At 39.9% G+C, this 12,664-nt stretch overlaps 1 protein-coding gene across 7 annotated transcripts in view; it reads left to right on the top strand.

The window, feature by feature from the left end:
* The window catches only part of DPF3 (double PHD fingers 3), a 164,350-nt gene that overhangs the window by 29,636 nt on the left and 122,050 nt on the right, over positions 1–12,664 (top strand). For 6 of the 7 annotated variants that reach the window (XR_014895220.1, XR_014895219.1, XR_014895218.1 and 3 more), the window contains exon 2: positions 1,326–1,408. The exons of the other annotated variant lie outside the window; for it this stretch is intronic. Coding sequence is in view for 3 of the 6 variants with exons in the window: in XM_085299824.1 (XP_085155950.1) it covers positions 1,374–1,408 (35 nt within the window). In the remaining 3 variants the exon portion in view is untranslated. The remainder of the gene's footprint in view (positions 1–1,325; positions 1,409–12,664) is intronic. 7 annotated transcript variants of the gene reach the window in all.

Genomic DNA, 12,664 nt, shown 5'->3' with positions numbered 1-12,664 from the left:
AAGCAGCAGGTTTTGCTTGGGATAGGATGCTGTATTTCTCATTTTTGATCGTTTATTCCTAAGTGCCAAGACTTGGGTCAGAGATAATTTTCCTTGGAAAAACTGCAGTGTACTGTATGGAGAAATAAAAAATCATCATCTAAGAAAAACATCAGAAAAAAAGAGTACAACTGCAGAACAGTGATGGTTGAACTGAATGCACTGTAGGTAGCAATGCAACGATAATGGTGGCTGCCTGGAGCTCTTAATTTGAAAAGAACCTTATTAAGTCCTCACCACATTTCCTTGTTAAGTCCTGACCACGTTTCTCTTCTCCCCTCTCTACCTCACATGGTGTTTCTTTTTGAATGTGTTGCCTAACCATTTGCATTTGCTGTGAAAGCAGGGCTTTAAAACTGCAACAGAAGCTTCTGACCTTCTTACCTGACAGTGGTAAAGGTAGATAACATGAAACGTTCCACTTATCACTGAACACCTGAAGCTGTAAGAAGATAGCTCTCCTTTGCTAGGTTGAGGATCCAGAAAGCTTAGCAACCTCTCTCTCTCTCTCTCTCTCTCTCTCTCTCTCTCTCTCTCTCTCTCTCTCTCTCTCTCCCCTTGAACTCTGAGAATACCATTAGGACAGGAAAACTGAGGCTAAGATACAAGCATATGAAAGAAAAGCCTCCTTCCTCTTCTCTTTAGAGAGACCAGAGTCAAGTTTTGCAGGAAAATCCTTTTAACAATTCAGATTATGCATTTCCTGAAAATGTTAATGAACTCTGCAAGGTACCTGGAGAAATGGGCATGAGAAGCCTTAGCTTAGCAGTTAGATTTCAGGCATAATGAGTCAGAACACCCAACTTGTATTTGTTGCATCCTTATTATGCTTGGACAGATTGTTTAATTACTCAGTAACTCAGTTTCCTTTCCTATATGAGGAGAATGATAAACCTCACGTACACTAAAGGGGTGTTTTAAGGGTTAATGGATTCATACTTTTAAAAAGCCTTAAAAGGACCTGTTGTGAGACAAACTATAATTATTATGTACATGTCAGGATTACCAGAGATTACTTGCATGTCTGTAGATGTATTTGCATGCGTGCACACTATTGCTTCAGATGGACAGCGTGCTGAGGGTACCTCACCAAGGACGGATTCCAAAAGGAGTTCTAAGATTTGGGAGGTGGAGGAGAAGTCTTCCATTAGTATTAAATAGCTTGCTTCAGTGGGATTTGACATTTACTGAAGTATAAAACTTAGGCAAAGAGTAGGTGATAAGGGAGGAAAATAAGTGCTCTTCCTTACATTTTGGTGGTGACAGGGTCTTTCCCTTATCTACAGAATGCTTACAGACAAGGTCGTACAGGACTTCTTCATCTTGCCCTAAGAATGTCAAGGGATTCTTCATTCAAAGGAATGAGAAGGTATTTTATGCTCCACAACACTTTTTAAGCCTGTGGCTTCTCTCAAAGGGAGGTAATTCTAATGATGTTTCCAGTGTTGTGGCTCTTTGTCCACATGAAGCTAAGTTGAAAGACCTCCCTCTACTCACTTCACAATGCTATGAGCACCATATAAATAAGAATAGATCACTATCATGAAGAGCTGTGTGTAAAAAGGGGGGAAATGAACTTTAATGATTGTGGTTTTGTTTAATATAGATGTGTACACTTTGCTTCAGTGCAGTGGTATCACTTGTCTTGGATGGGAAGTGCTGAATTAAAACAAAATGAAAAGCGTGGTTGAAAATGGAGTCTTTTAGTAGGGCAGCTTCTTCCTTTTCTAGATTTCTCATGTATTCTTAGTTTTCTTGCTTCTGAGACCTTGAAAAAAAAAGGAAGCTCACACTGGAACACTTCTTTATTTTTTTAACTGATATATTCACATGTCTATAATGAGAGAATATCCCGGATCCACCTAAATGCTGGGTTTACCATTCTAATTAAAGAAAGGGTTATTTGAACTCTCTGTTTAAGTTGTTGCTCAAGAGCAGGATGTTGTTTGTTTAATTTATGAGGTGGGTAGTGGGAGCAGGGAGTTCCTGGGTCAAAGATTTGAAAACTAGAGAAAATTGGAGAATTTTTTAACAAATTATTTCAGACTGAAATATGCTGATTCATCAGAATCAAATCAGTTCTTGGAACACAGTTGATTTTTGATTAATTTCCTAAATCAAAGAACTGAGGTTGTTTTGGGGAAAAATATTAGAGAATGTTAGAACATTTATTTGATTTGATATTTTCTAATTGATTTGTTTTTAAGTGGAAATGGCTTCATAATTCAAAAGGCCCCACAGGTTAAAATCAAAGTGAAACAACATAATTGATTTTAAGACATTTTTTTTTATACATTGTCAGTTCATGCACGCTTCTAAGATTTAAATTTTTCATGCTATTGTGGGAAAGGGCAAGAAATCTCCAAATCATCCAGCAAGATGAGAAAGCTGTTTCCCAATCAGGCTTAGGAATTGAGAAATGTGAATCAAAGAAGTTCTAATTTTAGTTCTTCTCTACATGTCTGCTATGTTGAACAAACCAGAAGCCTATATTATATAGCTATGACTACTACTGTTTGGGCCATTGCTTAGGGGAACCTTTAACTTGAGCAGTAGTATTGCCAGTCTGAAAAATGTGACACATGCAGGTGCTTTTTTTTCTCCTTGAGGTAGGTTCAAAAACTATGATTATTTTTGTAAATGATGTCTCTTTCAATGCCTGTATTTACCTTTTTTAGTGGATTTTCAGCTGTAGGGTTCAAGTCTGAGGTATTCACTACAAATCCAGGAGTTAGAAATGTGTTTAATGTCTATGAAAGCCACAATTTTTGTTTAATTTGTATGTGGAGGTGAGGTTTGAGGAAAAACTCYGCATCGCACAAAATACAAAATAAAACCCTGAGAACTGGTAAGAGCTGCTTTAAACTTGCTGTGATACTGCAAATGAGATGAGAACCAATGGCAGCTTCTGTGAATCTAAATACTAGCTTGTGTGCTCCAGATTCCTGTTTGTGGAATGGGCATAATACAACAGACTGGCTACACAGTGGCCAGGTGAAAATGAGCTCCAGCTTCTGCTTATAAAGTTCTTTAAAGCYGCAAGGAGAATGGGATTTGTGCAGATTTTATTAGTTGACCCTTTATTCCTGTGATGATGATAGCCTGTCTCAAACTGGAAAAAAAAAATGAGGCTCTTTCTTGTTTGTCAGAATATATTTATCTTTCCATAACTTATTCACCTGGTTTGGAAGCTAGCTTGTTTGTTTTTTCAGGAAAGGTGCTTGCTTTTGCCCCACTTTATGGTTGGGTAAATAAAAATGCAAGGAAGATGAGTGGCTGACACAAGGTCACTCACTGAACTACCTGCTTAGCTGAATTTAGAGCTATAGATCAGTCTGTCTCCTGGTCAGGCAAGTGAGGACCAGCAGCATTCATCTTCTTCTTCCTCCTCTTCCCTATTCATCACATTCAAATTAGTCCTCTCCAAAGCCAGGGATCTCTTGCTTAGATTCTGATATTTTGTCCAAAAGCCACCAGAATGAGGTTATTAATTCATGGGCTGTTTTCAGACATTTGTGACAGGCATAGTTCCAAGCCTGAATAAGTGTATGAATGAAAACCAGATTGAAGAATGCATGAGGGATTGAAGGTTGAAGGGAGACCTACAGGCAGAGAACAACTGTATTCTGCTAAAGCATCTATAAATCAGTTAACTCTTCACCACAGGGTCTGGGCTCACCAAAGCTTCTCAGTAGTCATGGAAATAAAGCCTTCAAATAGGCCTGGCTGCACAGAGGGAGGACCTGAAGACATTCTGAAGGCACCACTTTTCCTTTTTTTACAGTTTTATCTCAACACGTATCAGTAACCTCCTATTTCCACTGACAAGGTTCTCTTAAAAACTCCACTGTGTTCAATTTTGTTTACAGAGTGGCTGTTAAAGTTTGCCCCCCCGTGGAGGCTGAGGTGGGGAATATGCTGTTTAGGTACGTGAATAATACCTTTGTGTCCTTTAGAGAGACAATCTGGATCTCCTTACTTCATGTTTTTGCAGTGTGCTCTTGGAATAGCACCTGCCTGGCTGTTGCTCTCCTAGCCTGATCCTTCAGCTCCTTCAGCTAGGTCATCATTTCAGTTTGTGTTTTCTTTTGGGCAGATCCTGTTTTATCTGCTGTGTTTTATCTTCTGTCATGAAGATTGGTTCTCCCATCCCTCTCTGAGAATAGACTATTSCCTTGTGAAATATCTCATATCTGGCTTCTCCTTCAAACTCTTGCTTTAACTTGTTTATGGTTTGAACAGGTAGTTTGTTATATTACCACATACTGTCTATACAGCTGGACCTATGAGAAGGAAAGAAAAAAAAACCCAAACATGTAGCTTACATGTCTTTTTCTCCACCGCCTCTTCCTTCTTTCCTCCCTGCCCCCCACACCGGAAAAAAATTGAACTAATCAACCGTTGCATCTATTAAAATATTAGTCTGTGGGATGCTACATGCAAGAGCAAATCCTTCAGAAACTTCTTGCACCTGCAGGGGAAATGCTGCATATATGGTATGGAGGCTGGCAGAGTCTCGATTCAGAACAAAATTTAAATGATTCTGGTCGTTTTGCCACATCCTGTTTCTCTCATTTATGCATGCGCTATTTTGATACCCAGCAAATAGTTTTCAATCTGCTGGAGCTAAAGATAGGCTTGATTTGTAGGAGGAAAAGGAGGACTCTGCTCCTTTAGAGGTACTTTGGTTCTCTACCCTGCAGAGATTGGGGCCAATCTTGAAAACTGGGGCCAGCCTTATATTTCCTTTCTAATGTTGCTTGAAGGTTAGTGCAATTGCATAACTGCTTTTGGAGTATTTCAGAGTAACCCAGACATCACTAGTAGCACAGTTTCATTCTCCTGTTAGTCAAATGACCAGTATCACCTCTCTTTTCATCCGTCTCTGACGTTGTGATCCTTTGTTCTGTGTGAGACACGAAGTGGCAGGGAGAAAAGAAGCTGGTATGCTTCAATTTCCTGACTCTGCCCGAGGGCCTTCCCTTGTTAAATTTGTTCCTAGCATTAAAGCTTTTTTTGGCATATGAACCATTCTGTAGATCCCTTCGATGATTTTGGCACATCTCGAGTTTACATTCTGTTTTATTTCCCTCAGTGCATAGGTATTTTAACACCTGAGAGTGTTAAAACACTTGATCTAAAGAACCCCTTTTAGTTGCTACAGAAGCAATCCTAGTGTAGACATGTTGACTAACAAGGCAGCTACTCCAGTTCCATTACTCCTCTTGCTGCGATACTTGAATACTGCTGCTCTTCTTGTAGCAATCTTGATGACTCAGAGTGCTGTTTCTATCTGTGGCCACATTTGAATTGGCAGGTTGTCTCCTTCACCCCTTCTGCAAACTCCAGTGGTAGCTGGATTCAGAATTCAAAAAGCCAAGCTGTATATGTAAAAGTGGATAAATCCTCTTACGTTATTTTTTTCAGATTTGCAGTAAAGAAGGGGCTTGTCAGGAAGCTGCATCATGGTCCATTGCTTGTATATGCTTTTATTTATTTGACTTCTAAAATTGTTTGGACAAAGTATATTCCATACTGGAAAAGCGAATTTAGTCTTCTTTGGGGCAATGGCGATATCTACACTGGGAAGAATGAGACACTTTTACCATAAGTTAATAAACCCATGCAGAGCTCTAATACAAGGTAAAATCTTTTACTGAATGCCTTCTTTGCTTCAGTCTTCACTGCTAAGGGCAGCCCCCATGAATCCCGGAACCTGGAGACAGGGGAGAAAGTCTGGAGAAGGGAAGACTTTCCTTTGGTTGAGGAGGATAGGATTAGAGACCTTCTGGGCAGGCTAGACATCCACAAATCCATGGGCCCSGATRGRATGCACCCACGGGTACTGAGGGAGCTGGCAGATGTTGTTGCCAGGCCGCTCTCCATCATCTTTGAAAAGTCATGGAGAACTGGAGAAGTGCCTGAGGACTGGAAGAAAGCCRATGTCACTCCAGTCTTCAAGAAGGGCAAGAAGGAGGACCTTCTTGCGGAGTCTCCTTCTCTGGAGCTATCCAAGGCCTGCCTGGATGCAACSCTGTCTACCATRCTGTGGGTGACCCTGCTGAGCAGGGAGGTTGGACTAGATGATCTCCAGAGGTTCCTTTCAACCTTACTGATTCTATGATTCTTTGTGAAGATACTTCGTATTTTTCTAGCCTGTTGGTTGAGTGAAGTGGTGAGTGGAACTGAAGGTTTATCTTGAGCTGATAATACATGTAAATGCTTTGGGTAGGGCTTTGTCTTGGAATAGTCTTTTCCTAAYGAAAAGAAGGAGTAGACAATTACAAATCCAATTGAATAGCTGGCAGGGATTTAAGTGGTAAATTGGTGGCTTAAAGGTATTCCCCTSCTGGAAAAGTCTAGTCTGGATTCCATGCAATGTGCAGTTAGTGTGCACACTGAAGAGCAACTGAACAACTGAATGTTGTTTGGATCTGTCTTTTGTGGATGTAGGCCTTCTACTGAAACTGAGAACTACTTAAAATTAATATTTGGTTGCTCTCAAATTTGGAGAGTGCCTCGGCTGATATTTTGTTCAGTTCCCTTAAACTTTTTGAAAATAAGGTTCTACCTGACATTTGACATTGTCTGGTCCTTTTGTATAATGTATTTTAGAGACCATATCAGATTACGGTCTAGGCAGGCTGGTGTTGTGCTTCAAGAAGTATGTATTCATGAGATGGATGGAAAGGACCTGTATTTTAACTAGACACTTACAGAAAGCTTTTCAGAAAACAAAAGTGATAAGTAAATCCTTCTACAGGTTTATAACTTGTTCATATTTTCTCTTTCCTGGGTCTATCTGAGGATGCTAACAGTCCTAACACAGTAGAGCTGCTTAAAATTACAAACAAAAATACATGACTGACTGATGTAAAGTATGTTAGTAAAGAATGCTGTAATTCCCATGTGGCAGCCAGGAACCAGGAGCCCAGCATCAGGTACACAAACCATTTTCATCAGTTATTTGCTATTTGTATATAAGTAGCATCCAGAGGGTGAACACTCATTGTGTTCTGTGCTGCCAGTATGTGTACTTAAACTGCATCCAGCCTGGTATAACTCGCTTATCTATGAAAAAAGTAACTGGGTTCCTCTAATACCAAAAATACTGTCATTTTCCAGTCTTAGAAGCTCCAAAAAAGTTTATTGTAACTGAGGGCTTTGGTACTGGTTCTGTCTCTAACATGCGCTTACCTGTAAACTTCATATTGCAGTACTGAATGAAGTTGGAGAAGTTTTCTTTTAATGGTTATACTCTGCATGAGGCTATTACCTAGTTCAGCATTACGGGACAAATCCTGCATATCTTACTTATATGACTAATCCCATTAAAGTCAGTGAGACTGCTTGGGTTAGCAAGACTAGTACTTTGGGGTGCCTTGCTCTCATCAGCAATCCTGGAACTATTCAACTGAGCAAGTCTAATAAAATTTGGCTCTATGTATGGAGAGTTGTGTTCTTTCCATTAAACAAAATGTGACCTCTACAGGTTCTCCTTTTCTGGTGTAAACACAATGTCTACAGCAACTGGAGGACCTCTGTACTAGTGCTGCTGATTCCARATAAAGTAATGGTGACAGGACCTTTAACAGGAAATTACTCTGCCAAATTCATAATGCAGCAGTGCAAGAAAATAAACTCATTGGACCAGATCCTCAAACTGTTGTAAATCTTGGTCACCTTATGCTGGACTTTGCTGGAACTGTGCCAGTATACACCAGGAAATAAATGGTATAATTCTCCTTCTTTATTCCCTACCACCACCCTGTATATTTTCTTTTACTTTGAGTATTTATATACAACTGGTGCTCTTTGTTGGAAGAAATCCTTTACTTGCCTATTTTTTTCTCTGACCTTCTGTGAGCAGCTCTGTACTGAAGAGATGTGGTTTGTTACCAAGTTTCAGTGTGTGTTGCCCATCCCTTCCCCTTCCCCCTCCTTCTCTGCTTTGTGTAGCAGATGGTGCTAATTCCCATGGTGGCTCTTGATGCAGCTGAGGTCTCTTCCCTGATGCCTCCACTGTATCATGGAAACTCCCTGTGGTCTGTTTGGAGAAGAGAACACACAGCTGATTATTATCTTTTGTTTATGACTTTTAAGATCCTATTAGGATTATATTTCCTTTTGCTATTCTCTTCCCCCTTCCCTTGCAACCTGTCCCAAAGATCTTTGGTCTGAAATCCCCTCCCACTTGGGGAATATTGTTTTTCATTGTTGTTGTTAATTATATTATTTTGCATTCCTACACACAGTTCCCCCCCCAGTTACCTTTGTCAGCATTCCTCCATCGCTATTGTATTTACACTTTTTCAAGCAAAAGTGTTGACTTTCTCTATATAATAAAAGTTGCTCTAGTTTATTGTTTTCTGTTTTAATTTAGAGGCGGAAGCATCACTATTTGCTGTTTTAGATTAGCCCCTATTTTAGTGCCCCTTATGTTAGCTTTAAGGGCTACGCCTTTGTTGTTGTACACAAGTCCACTGGGAAGTGTTTACTAAAAAATCATCTTCCTCTGCACTGGGCCAGCAAGGTATCTTGCCTATAGCTCTCTGACTCCCTGTGGTGGCTTTTGGTCTCCTTATCTGATTCTAAAACCACATTCCTGCCTTTAATGCACTGTATTGCTCTCTCCTAATCCTTCTGATTCTTTTAACTGTAGTTTTCTCAGTTATGACTAAGTCGGTGGTTTTATATTGATGAAATCAGGAATGGAGTTTCACCTTGTGTATCTGATTGCCTTTGCCTTATTACGTGTGCCAGCTTCTGTCCTAATTCAACTTACTGTGTTGCTTCAGCATTTTCCTGCCATAAATGTCTCTTGCATTTTCATATAGCATATTATGACGTTTCCCCAGACCTTGTATGTTGTGCTACTTAACTTTCCTCCAAACTGCTCACAAAATCCTCTGCTCTTAGGCTAGCTTTCCTTTGCTGTTCTCCACCCTTGCCTTTTATGCCAGATATGAAGCCAAATCCTGACGCCACTGAAGTCATTTGAAATGTTGCCATTTGCTTCACTGAGATGAAGACTGAGTTCACTGTCTACAGATTTAAATATTATGAATGGGGGGGAAGTGGGGAATGAAGCGACATAAGAAAAAGAATCATTAAGTTCATTACACCCGCTGAACAGATCCTGTGAGCTTTCACTGTTGTTTTACGTGTCCTCCTGTGCCACTGTTTTTTGTCACCCTTTTCTATGCTATGCTTAATTTAGATTGCAAATTTCTCACTTCAGACTTTTTCTGTTTCATTTCTTCTTAACATGGCATGCCCACCTGTGGCATTGTGCAAATGTAGTAACTCAAGAAAGAAGGTGTAGAAATCTGAAAATTCTACCCAGTTTAAGCAATAAAAGAATCACCTTTTCATAGTACCAGGAAATCTCTGAGCAGCGGTCAGAATGTCAGCGGAAGGTCTAGCTTCACTGTATGATGGGGACATGCAGTGACCACACTACAGGACAGGACAGAAACCTGTGGAGGAACATTTTATTCATCAGGTTTGTATTTCTTCAGGCTGAGGGATATTAATCCTTACAATTCTTAGTATGGCAGATGTAGTTTTCTTCTGAAACAATGCACAGAGAAACAACCTCTGCAGGGTCTCCAGCAAGGACTCATCCTAGTTTTGTATTATGGAGAGGTGAGATATCTGTATGTTTTTTCATACAGTACTGTGTACAGTCTCCTATATTCCATCAGCCTTCCAGGTGAGCCCTTAGAGATGTGGGCTGTCCCAGTGACATAATATTTTAGAGTAGCTGTTGTTTTGTAGAAAGCTGTTTTGTAGAATTGGGTTTGGTCCGGACAGTCCTAATGATGTGCTGGGTGGTGGTGATGTCTGAAGTTAAGCAGGCAAGAAGAGCTCTGTACAACTGGAGCTCAAACTGGAGGCAGGAGGGCTAAGCAAGCTGTGTTTTGTGGGGAGCTGCGTGACTCTGTTGTTCATCACCTTATTCTCTAGTAAGTGTCCTGTGGCCTTTGTAAGGTGAAGATCAATGTATCCCAGTTGCATCAAATTCTGATCCTGCCTGATAGCAATGGCACAATGGACTCAATTTTATTTTCCAGGTAACATAAGCTAATTTCATCCTCATTGAAGTCACTAGCAAGACAAAACCAACGTTCTTTTCTTATATATGTGAGATTACTTTTATTTTTTCCTTCTTTCTGTGTTTAAGGTTCACTTTAAAACACTGAAGATGTGAGTCTGCTCCCACCCCTGGCTTTAGTTGATTAAATTCATACAACTTCCATAGTTCTTTTGGTTTACAGAGGTGATAAAAGAAAAAAATCTCTTTCACATCACATGACAAGCCAATGGTGGCATGATGCGGTTGGGGAGCTGCTCTGAGCATCAGCTAGCAGTGAAGGTCTGTCTGTCTTGCTGCATCTGTTTCTTTGGTATTTGAACAGGAGTCTTCTGAGCCAGTCTCTGTCGCTCCTTAATTATCCTGTCACTCCAGGGAGGGAAAAAAAAAAAAAAAAAAAAAAAATGGGACAGGAATCTAATCTGGCTTTCCTGGATGACAGGGCTCAGCAAATGGCTGGCCAAGGAAATATGTATTTAAACAAATAGCTTCACGTTTATAGATTAACTCTTGAGTGAGTGGTTAACATTCCATGAAGAATCTACTTTGCAATTGACTAATTTCCCAGATTTTGCTCAGGCCAATGAAGGACCATGTCAGGAAGAGGCCAATGAATCATCTGTTTCTGCAGTTATTCCTCCTATTGTGCCTTTTTTTATGCCAGAAATCATCCTCTATCCCATGCCAAGACAAGTCTCTCAGAATAGAAACTGTTTGTTCTTCCATTCTCAGACCTTAATGCCTTCTAGTCTAAAAAGTGATAGTGGGGAGCAATTTCTGGCAGGAATCTCAGAACATCTCTCATAAGCATGGAGGTAAGAACATGCTCATAAKAACAGGGGGTAGGAAGACTGCAGTCGAGGATCTAGAGCAGGCAGACTCTCCACCATATTCTGTCCTCTAAGGATACTGGAGATCTGATTGGGAATTCATATTTTGTCACATGAGAGGCCCATATGTACCCGAAAAACCTCTCTCCCACTGCCTTTAGGACCTCTGCTGCAATGGAATATGTCTGAGCCAAGGTTAAGAATGGCCATTGTGGGAATTATAGCAAGTGCAAAATACAGAGTTAATTTTGTTTCAGTCACTTTTGAACAGTCAATAGTGCACTCATTTAAATGTTCTGAACAGGTGGGTTTTTTTCAAGGAGAACCAAGAATTTGCGTTCTCAAGTACATAGCTCTGTTGCAGGACTTTCACCTAGTACTTTGGGCCAGTGAAACAAGTACAACAACCCTGATCCTTTGCAAAACGAATACCAAGGACTTAATATGTACCTTGATTTTCTTCCTAGGGTCAGCTGCCATTTTATTTTCTCTACAGCAATGTTTTTCATGCTAGAAAAGACACCTAACAACTGCATTATGTGAACTTTCTTTTTGTGTTGTTTCTGTAACATTTTTTCTTCAAACAATTTTTAACTAGAGAGTTCATCTTTGGCATAACTCTGACTTTATTGGAGTTACACCAGAAACAAATTTGTCTCTGGAAATCAAATAATGGATCAAAGATTTATAATTAGAATTCCTCATACCCTGTGGTCCTATAAATGTTTTCCACATCAGAGGCAAGGTCTTCATTAGGATAAATGAGATCACACACTTTAGGCTTATAATAAGCATGTAGGCTTTTTCTATCTCAGTTCAAACAAATTTAACTGAAACTAGTTCCTGTTGCTGGATTTCCAGATCTGCAGACTTAAATCTCGTTCCTAAAGAACCTGCCCCATATTGTTAGCAGAAATGCAAACCTTCCCACAGTCTGTCCTGCCCATCTACAGCAATGCTAGGCCTTGACTCTGCGAGATAACTGGACTCTTCTTGTTCCTTCTGATAGCAAGTGGATTGGTAAGGACTAGATTTAAGGTAGATCAGTATATTACTCACCTAAAGCAAAATAGGACCATACAGAAAGACATTGAATGGAGCTAAACACATACATGTTTTTAACCAATGTAGTTAGTCTGGAAAGAGCATCTTTTAATGAAGGAGGTTAGTACAAGGTTTTATAAGCTGCTTGTCACTTCCCCTCTTCCAGAAGCTACAGCTACCCCAGCCTACTAGCAGAGCTGTTTTTGTGCAACTATTTTCATTTCAGGCAAAATTAGTTGGTTTAGTTTTGACCACCAGTTTAAACTATTTAAGCTAACCCAGCTTGTTTTGCTTGATGCAAATTAGGAACCTCCTTCAACAAAAGTGGAGAAGTAACTTCCAATACGGCAGTGCTGTAACCTCTCCAGCTGAGGCAAGATGAGGACTTCTGTGCAGAGCAGAAATTATTACAATTAGATTAGGTAACTCGCTCTTTGGGAAAGTTCTTAGCACATGTGATACTGAAGAAATATGCTTTTTGTGGTATGGCTCAGAGTATGTGAATGGCTCAGTTACTCAAAAATCAAATGCAACCTAGATATAAATCCCAAAGCATGAATGTAAGGTTCATGAAATTCCCTCCAAAGTATTTCCTTCTGTGTTTTTTTTCTGATTTATTTCAAAACATGGCAGAAAACTACAGATTTTGTTAGTC

This window comes from Rhea americana, unplaced genomic scaffold (assembly GCF_003343005.1).
Source record: "Rhea americana isolate MKP2758 unplaced genomic scaffold, rheAme1 scaffold_155, whole genome shotgun sequence".
Classification (NCBI taxonomy): Eukaryota; Metazoa; Chordata; class Aves; order Rheiformes; family Rheidae; genus Rhea; species Rhea americana.
The sequence above is the reverse complement of the archived record's forward strand: the minus strand, read 5'-3'. Positions and strand labels throughout refer to the sequence as shown.